Source organism: Halictus rubicundus, chromosome 16, assembly GCF_050948215.1.
Source record: "Halictus rubicundus isolate RS-2024b chromosome 16, iyHalRubi1_principal, whole genome shotgun sequence".
NCBI lineage: Eukaryota > Metazoa > Arthropoda > Insecta > Hymenoptera > Halictidae > Halictus > Halictus rubicundus.
In genome coordinates this window covers 5566137-5588726 of record NC_135164.1, presented here as the reverse complement: position 1 = coordinate 5588726, position 22590 = coordinate 5566137, and the positions used below count along the sequence as shown (strand labels likewise).

Here is a 22590-nt window from a genome sequence, read left to right as displayed (position 1 = left end):
CTCTGTAGATTATTGTAAATATCAGTACGTAGACAGAGTAAATTTTTTTCATGTCAGAATTCCCTGCAAATAGAATAATATTGTGAAAAGGATCATTAAAAGATTCTTTTGTTAATAATTTCAATCGATAAGGAAGTCACGTTTCTATGCACGGAGTAGTCTATGCTTAGTTTTTTGGTCACTCAGGTGCTAAATAAATTACTGCATACATATATATATATATGAGCAACCAGCAGCCATGGAACCTGTTAGTGATGTAATGTACATTTATAGACGCTTTCAAGACTCAGTATGGCAGACAGTTTCATGTCGAAGCTACATCGTTCGAACGCGTTTACACCCATTCAAACTCTATTTTAACTTTCTCTTGAGAACTTGTGCGGAAATATTGTCAGTATGCATTTCTTTTATTCGTCTACTACTACGTCATCATGTAATTATTCTCACGAGGTTTGTTTATGCGTAATTTACCAGTGCACATCTACAGAGTGTTCTAGATTTATTAAGTGACAGTTTAGTGTTGTTAATGAAAATATTTTGCTACCCGAAGTGTAATAAATTATTTTCTAATCTTTAATATAGGTTCATCGAATAAGTCAGTTAATGAGCGAAAGTCCAGAACCAAAAAGGCCAACTGTACATCACATACCCATCAAATGCGAAAGCCCAACAGAGAAGAGACAGGTGACTGCGCTACACGCACCTGTTCCAGCTCCACCAGTCGATGACATGAAGCCTCAAAATATATCGTTCATCGGTAAATACCAATTAGCTAGGCTTGTCACGTTTGAAAACATTTTGCAGTGTGTTCGGCAACAGGTGGGAGTAAGCGGCAAGTAGTACACCGCAAATTAATTATAAATATTTACTATAAAATACTCTTCGACTTCAGTTCAATTCTCTGTACACTGATTTCCATTACTGCACCGCAAAATAATTACAAATATGGAATATCTGTAAGTTCTTTGCACTTTGCAACCTTGAACTGCGTACCTCAACTCTCTCGGAAAGTGCTTGCAGAATTTTTAAAAACACCTCACCGTGACATTCTGCAGTTAGACATAGTAACGTGCCTTTGCAATCTTCGTGCTTTTGATTTGTTTATTATGTTATTGCGGAGTGTCATTCTATACAATTTCTCCCATTCTTTGCCGAATGCCTGCGTGCTTCGACGAGCATCGTTGTCTTTATGTTTTGGTTCTCATTTTCTGTTACTCCATTCGCTCATATATTTTCAAGGAAATGACGATGAGCTTTCACAAGGCATACGAGGTTTGCACATCACGTCCGGCAGCCGTACATATAGAATTCCATCACCAACTAGACCCTCGATATCGCGTAATTCATTTCAACCTCATCCATCACTAAGAGAGGCCACGCCATCCCCGTCAGGTACTCCGGAGGTCACACCTCTTGACCCAACGGACGCTGGCGAGAAAGGCTTCTACATATGTTTCGACAACGACGCGCCGAAGAAACCAAAACCGACTCTCAGAGTAAAAAGAACCTCTCCCAAGAAGGTAAGCACAAAATTATCCTACTTATGCCTCGAGGTCTCACCTGACTTCAGCATCTTAAATGTCTCGCTTATTGTTTAACACATACCCGCGATTATTTCCTAATATTGGCAAGTCTACGGTTCATCTATGAGATACTTGAGATGCTTCAGCGTCCTCTTAAATGTAAGACACACGATTCTAATCTCGCGTTGCCGACTTTTTAAGGAAAGAACAGTGTCGTCGTACGTTGAAAACGAGGACTTCACGGTTCGACCCGAATCTCCGGCCGCTATCGCGGATAGGCAGAAGTTGTTAGAGCCTGACCGAGAGAAGCAGCGTCACATAGACGAAAGGGACTTCCAACGACATGAGATTAGAGATAAAGAGATGCAAAGGGAAGGGGAGAGAGAGAAACTACGGGAGAGACGCGACACCAGCGCGGAGAGTCGGCAATCGGGTGTCGGTTTAATAATCGGGAATCAGCTTGCGAATCCGGATCCAGTAAGTCGATACTAAAAGTGGCGTCTTAAGCGTGTCTCTGGCGTGTACTGAACCCAATAATGTCATTCCGTAGAATTCCCTGGACGAAATGGAGCGCAAGAAGGAACGCATAATGCTACTGTCGTTGCAAAGAAGACAACAGCAAGAGGAGATGAAGGAGAGGAAGGAGGCTGAAGCGCAAACGCGTCGGGAACAAGAGAAAGCGAAGGCGGAGGAAAGAGCTCGTAAAAAGGAAGAAGAAAGGAAACGAAGAGCAGAAATTTTGGAGCAACACAAAGTCAAGAAGGCGATAGAAGAGGCGGAAAGAGAAGTGCGTGATCACTCCCGAAGCTTTTATCGCCTCGTTGACCCGAACTTATCTGACGACACGTAATTTTTAGGGCAAAGTGATCGACAAGGAGCTCCTCAATGCAATAAAGCCAACAAAACTTCGTAACAAGACTGCAACAACTCGACCACGACCCAAAACGATTCACGTGGACGCCGGCGCGGAACTGGATTCCGGGGCTTTGACGCCCAGCCGTGGCAAAAAGGGTTCTTCCTCCAATCTCAGTACAGGTATGTCAGTAAACGCAACGAGATCTCGTAGTGTGACAACTATTCGTTGCGATGATCAGTGTTTCTTGGAGATTGATCCCGTTAGAAAAGAAAATCGAGCAGGATACTCGACTAACTTGATCGCATTATTCATTTAAGACATGAACGCGACATATTTTTTGTACACCGGAACAGTTGTCTCCAAGATAACAAACATCACTTTGCTGTTTGCAATAACCGTACTCTCCTTTCGTTATAATATTCTAATAGCGACAGTTTATCAATGTTGTAATGTAATTGCATTTTTATTCTTTGCATGGCAACGAATTCCGATTCGGACGAGTTTTGATTTGTTAGCATTGCCGTTTCCTCTTTTGATTTTTCTTTTTATATATATTATATATACATATTGAGTTTTACTGTAATCGTTTCTATTGAGAGATCTCACCCAGTCACAGAGTTCACAAGCTCAAAATTTTCTCGGCTATGCTAGTTTGCCATACGAAATCGCGATACGGACACGTTCGAAGGAATCGTAGTCTCTCGCCGTTTATCATTCTCTGTGCATTCCTAGAGTCGATTCGATTGAACTAGAATAGTGAAGAAAATTCGAGCTGATTTGTTTTGCACTAACACACTTACTGTAGCGTCGCTGACCTCCCCGACGATGAGACGAGACTACTACCGAGGCTCGCAGGACAGTCTCACTGCTGCTCATTTCGATGAACGACGTTCCGGCCCTTTTTATCGGGGCGGCAGTCTCAGGGGTATGCACAAACACACACTCTCTGACTCTCGCATTTTTGTCCGAAACATCACATCTCTCTCTCTATATATATATATTATACGACTATGTTTGTTAGCTTTGTGCATAACAAGTATGCATACAAAGTGCTAAATGAGCTATGTAATCTGGCCCGTTCATTGGCATGCCAAGCGAAACCTCTCTTTCAACAGGCTGTTCCTTAATTGGCGGTACAACTAAAAAGGAAATCGATTAAAAACAAATAGGAATCATATTTGAAAATTTATCGAGCGCGTTCAACCAACTGAATGTTTTTGCAAAAGATAAGTCAGAAATAGGATCAGCTGCGCCCTCGATCAATTTTAAAAATTGATTTCTCGAAAGTAGAGATTTGTGGGACCATCAAATACGGAACACCCTGTATAACAAATCCTTCGGTATCTGCTCACCGCTCTAAATACGTTCAAGAGCATAAAATAGATAAACGTGGTGTTCTTATTTCGATTATCATTACCGAACGATTTTTCCGAGAGAACTGATTCGAGAGGAGTATATGAGTTTATATCGAAGGACCGCGCTTATCGCTTGGTATGCGAGAAGAAGCTTCTAAAACGTCTGAATTAATCGTATGCGACTGTAAAAGTCAAATTGGAAAGCATTTGACGCCGAAATTGATGAATTTTCAACGTAGAAGTGATTACTTATAGCACTTTCCCCTCATATTGAGTCTGCATGCTTCAGTGTGTTTTTTGAATAACTGTCGATTAGCTTTAGCATCGTAGCGATCATTTCATAAATGTAGAATCATCCCGAAGAGGAACTAACTGATTGTAATAGAGGTACCCTATTTTAGTATCTTCCGTAGATTCGCCTGACGACGGTAGAGGTTCCTCGCCTTGTCGAAGTATGAACCAGCTTGGCCGACGGGGTTCCTACAAGACGTCTCGAGGTGGGTTGAACATCATTCATAAAAAGAATGCCATTTTTTGATCATGTTCCTTAAACGTTTGGCTTGATGAAAGTAGACTCGTTGCAGGATGTATCACTGGTATGGGCAATTACGTATCGATATCTTATACGATGTTAAATACATATTGATATATATATATATATGTATATATTACATATTATACATATTCCGTTAGCATTTGATCGTTCTCTCGATATGCCAGAGTATAAGGTCACTTTGAGGGTATGACTTTGTTTTAATTTTCAAGTAGCGCCTTTATAGTAGACATCTTTCAGTTTTGGAACGCAACGTTATTCTGCACCAACCTGCACCGGCTACCTTGAGTTTTTGATGTTCCTAGTGGACATGGCTCTCGTAGTTAGACTCTACCCCTGATGCAATGACGTACGATTGAAGCATCCCCTACTATTTAACAATCTTTGATCGTACATAGCGTTTAGAATGTAACACGGTAAACATTGCATTATTGCAGATGTGCAGGAGCCTCAGCAACAGGTTAGAGGCAGGCCTAAATACCCGAGTTACCAAAACTTTAAGGGGAGAAAGTCTAATTCCTTGATGAATTTGTGTGGTAAGAAGCACCAGTGACTTGGAAATACGTATTATCCCCCCTTCTGTCGTGCATCAATTATTATTACGTGTTCTGTACACCGTTTCAATTTTTTGTAGGCCATAGCATTACACGTAGTCGCATGGTGGCAGATCGGAGCGCACAGGTGGCAGTGATAATTTACATGCATACACGAACAGCACATTATTGGATACATCTTCGAAACTTTGTCTGCTTTGCTATCAATTCCAAATCGAACATCTCCTCCAATATCTCATCTGTTCTCAACGATAAAGAAAAATGCTAAAGGAGAACATTGTCTGGTTCGGACAGGCAAACATTATAGCGAACAGCAAGTTCTCAAGGTCGTTGAGGTCTTCTTCAACGATACAAGGATAGGTCATTGGCTTGGTCTTCAGCTGTCACGTTATAACAATAAAAATATACCGATTAAAGAAAACATCAGTGACTTTGAAACGTCGAAAATATGACCTTGAGAAAGAATTTGCCTCTTTGAATCAAATAATGTTTTCCTCTAGCACTTTTCTCTGTCATTGAAAACGTGAATGAGATATTCCAGGTGATCGTAAAAATATATTGAAACGTAAAATATGAAGTACAAAAAACAATTATAATGCTTTGACAATATTAATGAATAACTGGTATTGATTCTTTCGGTGTTGAGAAATGGTCTAACATTTGCAGACACATTTTCGATCACCATTCACAGGATAACTCATTTGCTGCAGTAGATATACGATTCAGTTGATGCTTGTTGGGCTTATCGTTGTACAGCACTGGTTCTGGGTACCGATATATATAGTGTTTTTCAGATTATTGTTGGTGGTTCCAGTTTCCATATAATAACCTTTTCACTCTGACTCACATTTAGGTCCTGTATCATACGGTTATCCTATTCACTTACGTTGAACATGTATTCGTTCTTTGCCATTCCTCTCTGTTTTTATTTCCAGGTATTATGGTTAAAACGACGCGGCACGTTCATCTAAAATTGCCTTTCGAAGAGCATACGTACACGTTTGTGCATTTAACCGTAGTATTATAAGATGAACTTGCCGTGGCTCGTTTCTTTGTCAAAGATCGCGCGATTATCACTAGTACACCTATGTTTTGTTCATGAAAAAAATCTCTCTCCATTGTCGCGTGTCACAAGATCATAGAACACTTAGAAAAGTATCAAACTGTTCAGAGTTTCGTTGCCGGGTTTCCCGACCGATAGTTCCTTAGATCGTTTTAGAAACGTCGAAAGTTTCCTCTTGTTTATTTTTTTCTAATGATTAAACTAGAGAACAGATATATACATATAGTGGTCAGAGAGTCTTGGTCCCCATGTTTTTTGTAACGCTGTACTTTATTATTATATATATATTATATATATTCTGAGGCGATCGTTTCATGTATTGGACGCAAGCTATGAAGATGGATATTGTTGAAGGTCTTTTGTAAGTCTAACAAAGTAACTAATAACTCGGATCTTATCAGGAAAACTAACCGTTAGTGATTAATATAAGTTACTGTCCTCGATGGATTCCTCTTGCTTGGCCGGGTAACAATCGTCACCGGGACGGAACACGTTGTTGGAGGTTTTGTTATCGTGAAGGGACACACCTGTTGTCGAGCGTTTCTCTCCCCTTTATTTCTATCTTCATATACTGAGCTTGCGTTCGCAGGTTCGAGTAGTGATCAAGACGGTATGATGTGTCGATACACAGATACGGACAGCGGCCTGGGCAGGGCGACACCACCGAGAAGAGCACCGAGTCCTGGAATGGGCAGCATGAGGCATCTACCTTCGCCGTCGGGGCCTGGCTCTTTACCACCTGGTTTGCTGACTAAGAGGAGGGTCTTCGACGACGGTAGCAGCGACATCAGTAGCACGCCGAGCTCGATGATGGACTACAACGGTCAGCAAAGTCGTAAACCTTAACGGGAACTAGGCATGGGCAAAGGATTGCCCTCTGGACCACTTTCCTGGCTCTGTCGAAGTCAGGAGCAACGAAGCCATGCCTACTCTGCACAGAGAGACTAGATAGATAACCTCATGTCCCTTTATCATCATTTGTGTTGAAGACAGCTTGGTCTAGACTCGCCAGTAGCTAATCAGTAGGTTGTTGTAATAGCTAAAGGTGTAAATACACTTGTACACTTGTTTGCAAACATTATACATTGTTCCGCTCTCTGAGAGCAACTGTCACAAGTGAGTTCTGGCTTTGGTGGTTTACACATGTTACGCAAGTTGCTTACTAGTGTAATCGCACCTTAATCAGTAAGTAAAATTGATCACATTGGAGGCTAGTATTGGACTACTCTATTAAAACGAGAAAAGTTCAAAGTAGAGCACCGCAGTAATATTCAGGGCTAGATTGCTAAGGGATGGGACGAGAGCTACAAGACCACGCCTACTTAGGACGGGACTTACTCTCTCTACAGAAAGGGAGCCCGTGCTACATAACAATCTTGCTCCTTGCTAATATTATTTGCTCATGCCTGGTCTAGACTTATCAGACACAAGTAGACACTTGTTCCCCAATTGTTAGCCGAATTTGAAATCTGATATTCTTTGGAATGTTTGTCAGAATAATCATTTTCGTTTTGGCCGCAGGTCCAAGATTGTATAAACAGCCTACGACCAAGTCGAATCGTGGTATTATGTTAAACGCCGTGGAATACTGCGTTTTTCCTGGCACCGTGAACAAAGAAGCGAAAAGAAGAGTCCTGGACGAAATCGCGAGATCGGAGAGCAAGCATTTCCTTATTTTATTTCGAGATGCTGGCTGCCAATTCCGGGCTCTCTATTCATACTGCCCTGACAGAGAAGAAGTGTCAAAGTTGTACGGTACTGGGCCGAAACAAGTTATCGATAAAATGTTCGACAAGTTTTTCAAGTAAGCTTATTCATCCTCTTTATTATTATGTTCAATTAAACCTGCACAGGCACAGGATCTTTTTAAAAATTCTACAAAAATTTCCTAAAGCAAGCATTCAGGCAATGAAGACTATAAATGTTATTTGTCAGAAAGTAGTCACAGTAATTTCATATTAAGGTCCCGAGAGATCCAGTGTGCCATCGCACGTTTTGAAATATTGATCGAATTGTTTTAACGAACGCGTTCTATTTTCCAGATACAATTCGGGAGGAAAATGCTTTTCCCAGATTCATACGAAGCATCTGACTGTAACCATAGATGCCTTTACAATACACAATAGTCTTTGGCAGGGGAAAAAAGTGAATTTGCCGAACAAGAAAGACATGCCTCTCGTCATATAGTTTTACACAAGTGTCACACTTAACATTACGCTACTATGCCCTCTGTTGTTCATAGTTACTATTTTAATACAGGCCCATATTAAATTAATGCAAACGTTGCGTTCTTAGTCAATTTTATAAAGACAAATGATTGATGCTGACGCGAGCCACGCGAGAGGATTCAATCTTATTTGTGCACGTTTCTACGATTAACCGGGCGCACATTCGAAACGGAGTTGTCGCTTTTACACGTCGTGCGCGTTCCCCGTTTTTTTTTTATTTTTGTTTCTTCTTCTACGTCTACGTCTTCTTCTGTTTTTCGTTTCGTTGTTGTTCAGCATCAATCACTGTGTCGTAAGATTACCAATATCTACCATAAGAATGGTTTGTTGTCAGTATCTAATATCTTCGCGGACTAACTCTCGACGTGTAACCGCCTTGTAATCGTGTAAGCTACTGTGTTGTATATGAAAGTTGTGACTGATATAACGGTATTAACTTTTTCTTATGCCCTTTTTTCCTCATTTCGCTGAGAGAGGCAGGGGCTTTCGCGAACGTTCATGCGACAAATTTCGTCTTCACATTTGCATAAAAGTAATCCGCACAGGTTTCTCCTCGTTGCGCGTAAACGAGGAATGAGAAGGCTCTCGATCATCATTACCATTGTACCGCCGTCTTTTACCGAAACAGCACTAAACGCAATTAGAGGATCATTAATTTCACCGTATTTCTGACAGAGTCGACGAACGTCTCGATTTTCAATACGAACTTTCCACATACTTCATTAACGGAGCAGGAAGAATCGATGCCTTGCGTTAAAGATCGCTTGTTCAATATTCTAACTTTGATTCGATTTTATGAATACTTTTCTGTCATTATCGAAAAAGAATTAATGATTCTTCGCCGTAGAGACGCGCGACTGTTGGCAGTTGTGGCTGTGTAGGGTGTGAATAAAGTATAAGTGAAAATTCTCTGGGTAATAGTTCCAAAAGTATTCTTAACTTAACGGATTAGTGTAAATCTGTGTTTGTAATACGTCAAGGTCATTCGAATTTTTAACGCATACGCGTGAATTTTAAACAGTTTCGATTTTATCGGACCCATAAAATTCGCATCTATTGTTTCACACCCTGCGCGATGCAGCGATTATTTCGTTGAGAAATTTTATGAACCGGCTCAGAAATGGATACCAAAATCAGCCTTGAGATCGATCCGAATGTAACCGATATTATGCGAGGGTGTTCTTTTCTTTACCGTGTAGGTACGTGATCATTTCTAACGCGCCACATAGATTCGGTGTTTTTTGAAGCGAGTTCTGCGAAGTGCGTAACGGGATAAGAGTAGAGTTTCTCGAGAACTTAAGGGGCAAGAACGGGACTGTACCAAAAATTAAATTCGTGGTCCGGGAAGAAACGATTTCTGGTATTCGAACGAAGCGTGGTCGGAGAGAGAAAGAGGAGGAGAGAGAAAGAGAGAAAGAGCATGGGAATGGCTACGAACCGATCAAATTGCTCCGATTGTCTGCGCGCATCACACACTTGTTTTCTTACGTTGTATGAAACGAAAATCTTGTAAGAGGAAAGCAGGAAACGGTTGGAACATGTGAACGCTAAAGACAAGAAATTCGTTTGACATTCTCCAATGATTTGTTCGAGATCCCCTAGGCCTAACTATGCTTCACGGATCCAACATGATCTGCGTTCCTCGCGTTCCCAAGCATTCTGAAAGCGTGTCAGCCCGTTTGTATACGAACGTCTCGATCTGTCCAAGATCCGAACGAAACGGAGACTCCAATCCGAAGTCTAATAAAGTTAAGCGACCCCGTTTTTCATGTGTTTCGTTGGCTGCACACACAGATCCTTTTGTTCAGACAATCGAACGTATTTCAGGCATATAGTCCTCGGTTTCTTATTATCTCGCGAAAATGGTTGCGTCAGTCCAATTTCAGGCGAACGAGACACGCGGTCCGCGCTGTACATGATGAAATAATTAGCATAATAACCTAACGGAACAACTATTTATTGTGCCATAAATTGAACGTCCGCCCTTCGTGTGGGACTGGCACTGACCTTCCATCTTGTCGATTCGATCCTTTCCAACAATGTACACGATTCGTTTGTCGTAATATGCTGGTAGACCGAATGGATAGCGATTAGATAGAAGTAAATACATTTTTTGTACAGAAATATAGAGGGTCTATTAGAGAGAATTTTTTTAGTTTCCGTTCGTTTGTCCATTTTACGTACAATTAGCGTATTGGTAAGATTTATTCGTTCGTGAGTCGTCCGATGTTTGTGCATGTGTTTTTACTTAACGCGTGTACGTATTTGTACAGAGCGTCCGCGCAGGTTCTCTCAAACAATAAGTGTACAGAAAAAATAAAATAAAAGGGTAATATTGACTTTTTTAACACCGTCGTTTCTCGAAAAATACCGTAAGCCTCTTTCATTCGTTTGTTCTTTCTGCACGTTTATCTATGCGAGAAAAACGCTGGACAGTGATTGCGCGAACACTCTGTATATGCATGTGTACACATTGACGATTGTTCTGCTCCATGTGCATGGAATTTGAAGATGATGTTCAAGAGGGGAGGAAGAAACATACTACTCCACATAACTAGAGGATCGCTGAATTATGATCGAACACGATTGTCTATATGTAAGCACACTGTAACTTCGTGCAAAAAAATCTTATAACATTTTGCTTGTACACATTTCGAAGGGTGAGATCTCTGCTTTCACACTCTTGAGCTTAGTTCTTTCAAAGATTAAATTTTCCGGTTTAAAAATTCATTTGTCGAAGAACGTTTTTCTCATAAAATCAACGGAGAAATTAAAGCCGTTTTGGTCCATTTAGAAAGGACCTGTAGAAAGTTGTTCCGTGATTTTTGATCCCGGTTTTATTGCATTTTAAAAGACAGAATATTGTAGGTTTTTGTTGCACGAACTTACGGGAGTACAAAGAACGACAGATTTTCGATTATGATTTAGTGATCTTCGAAAGAAAGAGTCCGAGATCGATTCAGTTCAATCCGAGTAGACCCCCTGTATTCTGCAACGGCGTAATACAACACATATTGATTATTATTAAACAATTACGCAACATATCGAATTTCATGTTCTCCACGATCGACCGCGGAAAATATATTTTTAATTCGCAACGACAAACTTGGTTCACTCGTCCCGATTGTTTTAAGACGAACTCCAAACACGTGGGACACTTTAGAGAGAGAGAGAGAGAGAGAGAGAGGGAGAAAGAGGAAAAAAATGAGAGAATGAGCGATACTGAGAGAAAGAGAGAGCATGAGAGCGAGAGATAGAGATAAATAAAAAAATTAAAAATCCGTCGACTATAGTATCCAAAGAAAAAAAAAAGTTCATTATTCTATTCTCGTCTATTGTAAATCTATTGCGTATCGTCGTGAACACGAGGAGAAGGGAAACAAAATTTTTGCGAGCTTCATTACTCTTGAAACATTGTCCGATTTGACAATATTTGACGGCGTATAAAAAGAAAAATGAAGGGAACGAGTTGTCGGTCTACGACGATGCAAACGAACAAAAGCGAATGAGAATTTATGGTAAACGATGTAGTCATTAATCTTAAGAATCGACAAGAGACATCGGGCTCACGTAGGATGGGATTTGAACTGGCGAGCGAAGGCTACGAGACACGGTGTACGAGAAAAACGTTCAAGCCAAGGATGCAAACTGTAGCTGGAAAGGTGATTGCTTGTGCTTAATATTTATATTTTTCGAAGCAGAGAATATTATTAGTGAGCTGGCACCGACGTGATAACTAATGAAACGAAAATAAGAGAGAGAGAGAGAGAGAGAGAGAGAGAGAGAGAGTGTGCGAAACAGATTGAGAGAGTGTGAGAGAGATACCAATGGGATATAAATAATCGCGCTTACTAATAATAAATGATTACCTTTTATGTAATAATCTTTCATTTTTATTGTCCCACGGAAGAACAAGAGGAAGACGGTGGCGAAAGAAAAAAGAAAAACACTGAGATTTCGTCGGATCATAGTAGTTCGATTTGTCCATGTCTCTGTAAATATTATGTTTTTGTATATGCATCGATGAAAAACCACCACTCGGCGATATAATATTTATTGAGTACGTCATCCAAATTTCGGTCGTGTCTTACTGTTAGCATCTTGGAGCGAATGTCATCAATAAAATTGAATAACCTACTTTGCAATAGACTTTTATTCTTCTGCGAACGAATATAAATGGAATTAAGTATGTTCTCTGCGTATTCATTGGCTGTAATGTTAATGTATATATATATAACTTTTCGAGTACAGAAGAGGGTAAATTAGGTGACGATACTTTCTCATTGTTATATATTTTATACACAATAGCGGAGACATCATTGTTAATTTTTCTGCGTATGTATAATATAGTACAATTCAACGAATAAGAAAAATATTAGACATAAATATGAAAATATTCTTGTGAAGAACATTTTTCCCTACTCGTGTTACTTAATGCTCATTATTATAAAAAAGAAGGACACTTTACAGGGCTCTAGATGTGACTTCCTCGCGTGTACATCCTCGATAATCGGTCATTATCATTATACTTTACTACCGCTACAAAAAGTACAAAATAATTTCACTTTGTTCGTCCTTTCTTTTTTACTACATCCCCCCCTCCCCACTTATTTTTCGAATCGCGTTTCTGATCGAGCACGAGAACGGCGCGATCAGAATCGTCGTGTTCCACTTACATTTAACAGTAATAAATAACATTAAATACTGATGTACAATTGTTCTGTGACTTACAAGTGTATTACAATTAAACTATATGGCAGTGATCATGCTACTTACACGTATGTCGTAATATTTATTTTACATTCGGTTCACGATGCAAATCGACGTGGATTTGTGCCATAGGTCGTCGACGATTCGAAAATCGTTTCTCAAACTGTTCCTCGCTTTCGAAATTGCCTCTCGAAGACACCTGCTGGAAAAACTACTTCAAAGAAGAATTATGCGCTTTGTACTGTTTCATTAGCTGTAAGATTCATGGACGTGTAAAATGTGAGCTTTTACAAATATCTGTTAACTACGGGTGTTGGATACCTATTGGAATGACAATGTAAAGAACAAAAACGTAGTATCAAGCATAGTAATAGTGAATACAAACATCGGCTACGTTTGCGGTTGTTTAAATAAATATCTAAGATTTCCATTAGTCATGCGAATTCAATATACTCTCGCCGATTCGAAAAATGTGAAGAATCCCGATTCTAATTGAATGTGTATTATTGTACCGGGGACACGACGCACAGACGTGTCGATATTTTGTAAAAATACGTGTAAGAAAACGAGTTTGAGAAACACAGATGTAAACTTTCTACGGTCGCAAGTTAGCATCTTTTGGCTTGGTTTAGTCTTACGTCTTAACTAATTACGGATTCCCCATCATGGTGTGTATGGCACATGATTCCAGTGCGCGATCGCGACGAACAGAGTCCACAGAGAGAAAACGTTTCGAGCTTAGTGCATGATCCATGCAGTCTTTGGAACGAAAGTGAATAACTTAGAAGACTTTGCACGTTGTACTGATCGTCGGCATAATTATGCATCATTGTACGGGGCAGGAGCTCAGGTGAATATTGTGCAACTCGTCCATGTCTGTCCAGTCGCGCCTCTCTCCGCCTATCATCACGTTTCTTATGCATCCGTTGAAGTGGTCCCTTGTTATCAGTGTTCCCTTCGGAGCCGAGGCTGCAACGATCATTCAATTTTAATTAGAAACTGTTCATCGTATTTTAATTGAACGTATCTTCGAAAACATTTTGCTTAGACTCGTTTACTTATAAAATACTTCTGCAATGCTTGTAAAAGTAAATTGTACACACAGATGTTATCCCCACCATTATTTAAAATCTTTTTAACGTTTTTAATACATTTGACACGAATAGAATAGTGTAACTAATTTAATTTGATGAAAAATTCAAGAAAAGGGTAAATAAGCTCCAAGTCGAGATAAAAATGAGATATGTCGAATCTCAAATTGAATAATAAAACGATCAAAGTTGCAATAAATTTCGCACCAGTGTGATGAGCATTCTAGACCGTCTTTAATGCAGAAGAAGCGGATTCAGCAATTTATTACTGAATTTTCTTCGAATTTAATCGAGAAGAGTGTACAGTTTAGATATAGTTTAGAATAATTGATAAATGCTTTACCTGGCAGGCCACCAATGTACAGAGGCCCGAGGACAGTGGAGTCCATTATATGGTAATTAACGTTGGCCGGAAGACCGTACTTCTGATCCATCTCGTCGACTTTCAGTGCCAACTCCTCGTCATTGTAGACCGCCTGTATTCTGTGCCATCGATTGTCGCAGATCGTGTACGGATTAGCGAAAGGCTGCTCGACGTACAACGGTTTATTGTCGCCCAGGTCGCCGGACATGATCACTTTGCCATTATTCAGTTCCAATGACAGCGAGGGCGAGTTGCCAGACGCTGCGATGGAAAGTAAAACGCCGGACAGCTCCGACGTTCTGAATTCCAACTGGAGCTCCAGCACGGCGCCTAACTCGAAGTTTCTCTCTGGAAGAACATAATCCCAATGCTGTACACGTTCGTCCTGTCCCAGCTTTCGGTTCTTCGGGTATCAAAACGTTTCACGGAAACACACTTACTGTATATCGCGAACGCTTCGTCTTGGAAATAGGCTCCGCTCTCGACATTCGGGAAACACTGTCCAACGTGGTACGCCCTGCTCGTCGAACCGACCATGTCGTACACGTTTCCGTTCACCCGCAAACCCCTGATGCACCCCTTCAGCGTTTCAAGTTTGACCACGACTTGCTCCGGTATCAGTGTCCCGCTTTCCGGAAGTCCTCCGATGTACATCATCGTGGCCAGGCCGATCTTTCTCGGCACTTTGATCGTGCGCGGCGTTTGCGAGTCCACGAGCAGCGTCAGCTTCCTCTCGTCGTGGCTAATTACCACGTGGTGCCAATTACCGTCGTTGAACGGTGTTTTGAACTGTATCTCTCTCTTCTGCTTGCTCTTCACCAGCAGCAGAAGTTGCCCGTCTCTGATCACGATCATCAAATAGTTCTTTGGTCGATTTCCCTGAAAATGACGACAGTTATCAGAGAAAACGATTTGAAGGTAGCTCCAGACATATCAATTCTGTACACACCGGAGTGATGAATAGCAGGCCGTTCGGATAGTAAGTTCTAAAATCGAACTCTATCTTGTATTTCTTCTCCCAGAATTTTTTGAAATTTAGGTAGAGTTGAGTATGGCTGTTCGGTTTGTCGCCGAACTTTAGAGCGCCTGGTTCTAACGAATAGTATGGTACTTTCTGACAGCCTTCCGGCTGAGTAGACATCCCTCTCGATAGAGAAGCTGATGGTGAATACGTGGGAAGATCTTTTCCCATAGCTGGCCCCGAACGACCGATCAGTGCGTGAGCGAAATCGACCGCTCTATCGAATCGAATGATTCTGAAATTGAAAGACAATCGTTACAAAGCCCATGAGAAATGGTTAAAATGATTAACTACATTCGATCAATTCAGAGACTCTTTGACTTACTCGTCCGTAAATATCGCATCCTTAATCGCACCATACAAGGGAGTATTCGTAGCGACCATTTTAGTATTGTTAACGATCTCCGGAAGTCCTCCGAAAAATAATCCACCAGCTCCTTCGGGGGCTCGAATGGCAGCGCTGGTCGGCAGTCTCCCCGAGGTTTGATAAGCATCGTCTATTCTCAGTTCGATGTCCTTTCGTTTTTTAATCACCGTCACCGAATGATACCTTCCGTCGTTGAACGTGTCGTTTGATTGCAGAACGAGTTCTCCTCTGCCAGCGTTCAGTCGCACTTGCACTTGTCCGCCGATTAGGCATACCGAATAGTAATTGTCTCTCTGAAATCGTAACGAGCCTCATCAATTTAAGATGGCAACATTTTGATCTTCGAACTAGCTGTTCGCTACTTCTACTAGCGAACTAGCTGGTACTTCATTAACTTGAGAACGATATTTTTATACTTTCATTATTCCAATATTTCTGTCCTATTATTTTGATACCCTCGTATTTAACACTAGGTTTACGGAGCATTAAAAGTGAGTATTTTACATTACTTTATAAAAATAAGAAGAATGTGTGTATCCAAGCAAATTCTATCTAAACAAATAAGTTTGTTGAGTAATTCCACGTAGATGGATCTTCGCGATCTCAATAATCGTAAATTAAAAATATTAGAACCCGTCATCTTGACGGGTCCCGTAAACCTAGTGTTAAAAACGCACACTCTCTATAAACACGAATGTTACTCATTTCTTTTTGACGGACATCGAACAGCATTACGTACATTTGCCTCTTCGTTCGAGTGTCGTATGTTACTGGTCCGCTCCCTTTGTCCCTCGAACGTGGAAAGAAGAAGTACAGCTTCTTCCTGCACTGTCCTAAACGAGAAGCTCACCACCGAATTGATTTTCCGTAGCGTATACGCCGAATGCTCCAAGTAGCCATCGCCATAAAATCCTACAACCCTCAACGGCTGTAACAAATTCGTAAAGTTCAGTTTCTGGCGGCAAGATTAAATCGTTAGCCGTGTATAATAAGTCGAATATTCATTCATTCGTTTACTTTGTTTCCACAAGTGGGCTCAACGCCGTAATACTGCTCGGCCATGGGGTCGTAGCCTTCTTGGACCACGATGTTCGACATACAGCCGAGGAAGGACACCTGGGAAGGTAGCATCAACTTGTCAGCCCGGAAGCTGGGCGGCACACCGCCGAAGTAGTATTTCGCTTGCGCCAAATCAGGTATGTCTTCCGTTTTTGGTTGAGGGGTTGGTGCCCCGATTCGTTTGTCGTCTTCGCCGCCCACGCTCAGGCTACACTTCTCGATCTTCTTGTAAGGCTGGTACTGCCTGAACGCGTCCACCTTTGTCCAGTTTCCGGTGTTGTACTTGTGCTTCGAAAACATCTCCATGCTAACGTTGCCACCGTAACCGACGTGCAGGATCACCTTGCCTTCGCGCAGGAAGATCATGATGTGCTGATTCTGGGCAAAATAAAGTTATTTGCATAAGAATTAAGCATAAGAAAGTTATTCTGTGACTCTTCAACGTTTTTTAAATGCGCTAAGTAATCAATTTGTCGGCACGTACGTTCTCTGGATTGATAGCCAGAAACAGCAAAGCATTCTCGTCGTAAGTCCGGAAGTTGATCGAAACTCCGAATGTGTATTTGTTGTACGGCCCTGAGGAGACTCGACTTCTGACAGCGTAACCTTGTCCATTGAAACTGTAGGCTGTGTCGTCCCTAGCGTCCTCCACTCTAGATTCACAGAAACCATAAATTACGTACACAATTGCAAGTCACTTTAACGCATTGACCGCCATGTCGGTTATACAAGGGTGACACTATTCTTTGACCAGATTTAGGATCGAAAACAATTTTCAGCTAGGATTGCAGAACGAAAAAACTTCTCAGTTTGCACCCTTTGCACTATAATTATTTTCCTGGAGGGTCTATAGGACAATAACGTTATCACGAGAGAAACTTAGCGTTCAAAGTGCAAAGGGTTAATCTCAAATTAAATTAAATGTAGGTAGTTAAATCGATCGGATTTATCGTTTTTGACAATTACCCTTCGACGCAAGCTTCGCAAGCCATGTCCGGCGCAGTGCTGATGAAATTCCACAGGCCAATGATCTTCCCGTCCAGAATGACTTGGTGCACGCAACCCGGAAGTCCATTTGTCGCCATAAGTTCTGCTCGCTTGCGTTGAGACCGGGGTATACCTCCTATCCAAACGCGATCCGACATGGTGATGTCGAATCGTCCATATTCCGAGTCTGTCGAATTGCTGACGGGTTTGTGCCCGCTAGACATCGTTGACTGTCTTCGCACGTGAAGTCTTCCTACGTGACGGACTCTGTAATTGTTGTCAATTTCTCGTAAAGTCTCATTTTATCTTATATCGAAAGAGAACTGTAGTGAAATATCAGCGTGGGTCAGAAATGACTCCGGCATAAGCTTAGAACTCGCAGGAGTCCGAGGGTCAATTTAATCTCAATGAAACTTAATCTCAATGAAGCAAATCGACCGATTATTATGCGGTACCTTTCAGCTTCGATGCGATACCAGAATCGATCTTGTTGAAAATCACCACCCTCGATGATTTCCGGATGAGTCAGAACCCCCGTGCCTCCCCCAACATTCCACACGAATCTCACCTTTCTGTTAATGATCTCCAAAGCGAGGAAATCATCCTGTGCACAGAATTTTTTTAAATTGTAGTGTACGTTCCTTGCATCTATTACTTTAAAATTACTTCGTCCCGGACTTACGTTAATACTACTTGGTAAATAGAACAAGGAACCCTCCTTCCGGCCTTTAGGCAACGCAAAAGTTATGACAATCGTGTTCGTCGACGTTGGTTGCAGGGTAGATGGTCTGTACGATCGAATGCACTCTTTGCCATCGGCTGACTTCAATGATACACGGATCTGCAAAAATGATAAATAAATAGAAACTTTTACGCAGCTTCGAGTTAGGTGGTGCAAAATGCTTTGTTTTAAAGCACAGATTGTACGTATGCACAGGTTTCTACAAAAATGATTTACATTGTAAATAATACATTTTTGACGAGCCCTTTTACACTCTTTGCTTCTAGTTTCAACCTTTCAAAGTAAACCGAATTCGACGAAACGTTTTGATGAAAACTTAATTGCCATTCGATTCCATTTAAATGTTGATAAAAATCAGATTAAACGCCGTTGAAGAACGTATTATAGTTACCCCGTCAGCGGTGTTTCTAGCCTCGGCGATTTTGTCTTTGAGATTCTGTAACTTCGTAGCCAAGGTGTCGTTCCATTTGTCAAACTCGTTTTTCCTCTTCACAGCTGCGTTCGATAAACTAATTAATTTTGCGTCAGCTTTCTTTATATTGCTCAATGCCTCTGTCACTGAAATATACGAATAAATTATAAATACGAAAAATACAAACACTGTAGTGGAAGAGTCGCAATACTGATCCTCACATTTCTCGCTGGCTAGACTAATTTTCGAGTCACCTTCCCTCTTCAGCTCGTTCAATTTTGGTTTCAGTCTTTCCGAAATTCCCGTACTGTAGTCGTCGATGAGCTTCTGCGTGTCCCTAGTCGATTCCATTGTTCTGTCGTTTTCGTCCAACAAATTCTTAATACCTTCGCGCACTAGAAACAGTTTTCAATTAATTTTCGCTGTCATGATTTTGCTATACGGGATCGACTTACGCTGTCTGCTGCCGTCCTGCAAGTTCAGCAGCTTCGTGTTCACCTGGTTGTCCCTGAGCGCAGTACTGTTTATAGTATTTTTCAAAGTCACCACCGCTTGCTTCTGAAGGTCCAATTGGTCGGCCGCGTGTTCGACCATTGTTCCATGCTTTCTGGCGCTTTCCCATTGTTCGGTTGCCTCTGACGATATCTCTTTCGCGCTGTCCAAGAGCGATTTTCCATTCGGACCGTCGGGAAACGTCTGACGAGTGATCACAAATCAAATTAATTAAGGAGAAAATTCGTCGGCTTGAAATTTTCGTCCACTTCTCACGGTCGACTTGGAAATTTTTTGCAGAAAATGCTACAGTATACTCATCAGTTTAACCCCCAGCGTTCGGTTAGCTCCCTACCTTGTTGTAAGCGTCCTCAGCAAGTTCTTGGGCCGCCATGGCAGTGACATTCGCCGCCATAATGCCATCCAGGATGTTCTTGTACGCCTGACTGGCCTTCAACGGACTCGCTGCGATGTTTCTCGTCTCGGAAAACAGACTGCTCGGCAGAAAGGCCGAGTTGCACTTTATCAAGTTATCGATCGTCAATTATGCAAGATAGCAGCACGTATTTAACGAACAAAAGTATTTCCCACGGTATGGGAAATCGTTATTCAAAATCGCAGCTCTTCGTTATAACAATTAAAACGTCGATAACTCAAACGTTATGCTACATGTTCAATTATATTATTTAATATTGATCATGGGTATTCTTACTTGACATAATCGTCGACATAGTTCGATATATTCTTCGCGTGCTGAACAGCAGGCACCACGTACGTTCCATTGTATTCGTAGTTCAATCTGTACAGCAGTTCCTCTTTCATGCTCAGCTTGTTGAACCAGTATGTCAATTTGTTTTGCAATTCTGGGGTATCCTGCAATTCAGCGGTTCCATTTTAGCAGAATATTTTCCAAAAATTCCATAAAGCGTTATAATAACGTTACAAATGAGGGAGTATATTTGTTTGAGTTTTCTTGGAAAAAATTATAGCTATTTCTCCATAAATTGATGTTTATTTTGTCGGATTGTATCCTGCACATTCAGCTCGATTACTAATACTAAGAGAAGTAAGTTATTGCTGTTCGGAACTTTTTAAAATTAAATTTCTCTTCGCACACCTGCAGGTTATTGTTAATGTCAATGATGAAACCACTCGTTTCGTCCGTCAATTTGTCGCCCTCGCTGATCGACTCGTTAATCTCGTTCCTCGCGTCGTTGATGCCAATGCAATGTGTCCTCGCCTTTCCCAGGGTGTCGTTGACACTGTTGTACAAACTGTCATAGGTGAACAACGTCTCCATCGTGCTTTCTATGACGGTTCTCATGTCGGTCACTTTCAATGAGTACTCCTCGGCATCGTCCTGAGCGATTGCTAACGGCTCGGTTGGGTCATACAAAGAATTCAGTCGGTCCGTGTATTCTGCGACGTCCCTGTGCTCGCGAAAATATCATTTTGTCAGTATCTTAATACTATTGAATAACAATCAAATCGGCAGTGTATCAAAGAATCTTCTAGCCGATATATGCCCCGGGCCAGACCCGTGTCTTGGACATACACCGAGTAGACACCGCAATCAAATTCTACTATTTCGGTACTAACTCGAGAAAGTTTTCTATCTCCATAGTCTTCCTCTTCAGATTCACAGCTTTCATGCTGTTCAGTATCATTTTCGCCATCTTCAGAGCCTTCTTGATCTCGATCCTCTTGTTGTCGTTACTGTACTGCGTCAGTTGCAACACCGTGTCTGAAATTATAAAACTGAATTTACTATTTACATCGAGACTGGAGAACACTTAACATTCACGCCAATCGAAAATACCTCTGACGAAGTTTCGCAAATTTTCCAGCTCGATTCTCGAGCTGAACATGTTGTTCTTCAAGTCGTCGCTTTTCGATTTCAGTGTGTCCGCCTGTTTTGCCTGCTCGTTTGCCTGGAAATTGCAAATACAATGCACATGTGCACCCATCGAAAATTAATTACCGATTAAAGAGGTGACATCACGCCGACAGGAAGAAATACATACTGTTCTAAACAAGGTTTCGAACTGCCTCATAAGCTGCTTGTACTCGTGCCAAGGAATAGTCTTCATTCTTTGCCTCAAACGATTCTGGAGGTCTATTTCTTCGAGAAACGCGGTGGCATTCGATTCGATCGACGATAGATCTTCCCATGGCGGGGGAATGTAACCGTTTGCTATGTGGGTGGTACGATTCGCAAGTTCCTGGGAAAGCACGTCCACGGTGTCGAGCAGTACGCCGGTGCAGTTGTCGTTGCAGGCTAACAAATTAAAGAACAATTACAGAGAAATATCCACTTCTCTCACCTGTTTGAACTGGAGGATTTTGAATGATCAAATCCGAGTATTTTAATGAAGTACATGCTGACTTTGCAAAGCTTGATTTTACGAAGTGGTAAACGATTTGTTTGTAAAATGTCGGATGACATAGCTTACACGTGCAAACGTTGCTTATGAAAACATGACGATACGACGTGCATTCGGAGCAATCCCGTCCTGTCGATCCAGCTCTGCATCTGCACTGTCCCGTCTGCGTGTCGCATTCGTCGCTGAAACTCCCAGCGGGATTGCAGTTGCACGGTGTGCACTTGCCACCGGGGAGATCGGGAAACCCGTAATACCCATAAGAACATCTCTCGCATTTTCTGCCGGTGTAACCTGCGGTAAAAACAGTTTGTTTCATCAATATTCCCAGTTGCACAACTGGGCGTAACGCAGTCTGCTCCGGCTTCCGAAATTTTTTCACAGAAAATTAAAAAACCTTTCGCGATCGAACCTCCACTTTCTCACATGTTCTGATAGTATAAGAAAATTCTTAGACAGCGGGAAACTCAACATCGAACTTGGCATAAGCGCCATATCCGATCATATGTTTTTCAAGTTTTCCAGCATGCTGTATAAACTTAAAGAGAAATTGTAATCCTACAAATTTTTCAGATTGGAAAAAAATATTGTAGAAATAGACCATGTTTTCCTGAGTTGAATGAAAAAAGAATCGTCTCGATCAGATAAATAATTTCCGCGATAAAAGTTCATAAAAGCAGCTTGTTTTCATGAAAATGGGAACCATTTCAATTCAAGAACGATGAAGTTCAAAGGTCTGTATTTCATGAAGGAGTGTGAAGCCAACGATATGATGACTTAAACTACCCCTAATTTTGTGCGTACTATGTTACGTTGATCTAGATCAAATTTT

General features: G+C 41.3%; 2 protein-coding genes across 21 annotated transcripts in view; one reads left to right on the top strand and one right to left on the bottom strand.

Annotated features, from left to right (window-relative positions):
- Positions 1-10500, top strand: part of Patronin (calmodulin-regulated spectrin-associated protein patronin) — a 72844-nt gene extending 62344 nt beyond the window's left edge. For 6 of the 19 annotated variants that reach the window (XM_076801870.1, XM_076801883.1, XM_076801868.1 and 3 more), the window contains 11 exons: positions 583-757; positions 1240-1520; positions 1725-2000; positions 2074-2310; positions 2381-2558; positions 3185-3304; positions 4136-4231; positions 4725-4823; positions 6494-6727; positions 7426-7708; positions 7947-10500. In XM_076801870.1, the coding sequence (XP_076657985.1) occupies positions 583-757; positions 1240-1520; positions 1725-2000; positions 2074-2310; positions 2381-2558; positions 3185-3304; positions 4136-4231; positions 4725-4823; positions 6494-6727; positions 7426-7708; positions 7947-8091 (2124 nt within the window). In that variant the 3' untranslated portion in view covers positions 8092-10500. The remainder of the gene's footprint in view (positions 1-582; positions 758-1239; positions 1521-1724; positions 2001-2073; positions 2311-2380; positions 2559-3184; positions 3305-4135; positions 4232-4724; positions 4824-6493; positions 6728-7425; positions 7709-7946) is intronic. The other 13 variants (XM_076801881.1, XM_076801869.1, XM_076801872.1 and 10 more) reach the window with 13 other exon arrangements.
- A 1907-nt stretch (positions 10501-12407) lies between these two features.
- Positions 12408-22590, bottom strand: part of Wb (wing blister) — a 163370-nt gene continuing 153187 nt past the window's right edge. For both annotated transcript variants that reach the window (XM_076801863.1, XM_076801864.1), the window contains 21 exons: positions 21831-22052; positions 21402-21655; positions 21197-21308; positions 20977-21121; positions 20495-20807; positions 20090-20250; positions 19733-19871; positions 19341-19581; positions 19107-19280; positions 18865-19031; positions 18414-18572; positions 18187-18335; positions 17711-17998; positions 17229-17397; positions 16703-17122; positions 16425-16613; positions 15644-15978; positions 15247-15553; positions 14738-15176; positions 14277-14645; positions 12408-13811 (listed from right to left, as the gene is read on the bottom strand). In XM_076801863.1, coding sequence (XP_076657978.1) covers positions 13669-13811; positions 14277-14645; positions 14738-15176; positions 15247-15553; positions 15644-15978; positions 16425-16613; positions 16703-17122; positions 17229-17397; positions 17711-17998; positions 18187-18335; positions 18414-18572; positions 18865-19031; positions 19107-19280; positions 19341-19581; positions 19733-19871; positions 20090-20250; positions 20495-20807; positions 20977-21121; positions 21197-21308; positions 21402-21655; positions 21831-22052 — 4895 coding nt within the window. In that variant the 3' untranslated portion in view covers positions 12408-13668. The remainder of the gene's footprint in view (positions 13812-14276; positions 14646-14737; positions 15177-15246; positions 15554-15643; positions 15979-16424; positions 16614-16702; positions 17123-17228; positions 17398-17710; positions 17999-18186; positions 18336-18413; positions 18573-18864; positions 19032-19106; positions 19281-19340; positions 19582-19732; positions 19872-20089; positions 20251-20494; positions 20808-20976; positions 21122-21196; positions 21309-21401; positions 21656-21830; positions 22053-22590) is intronic.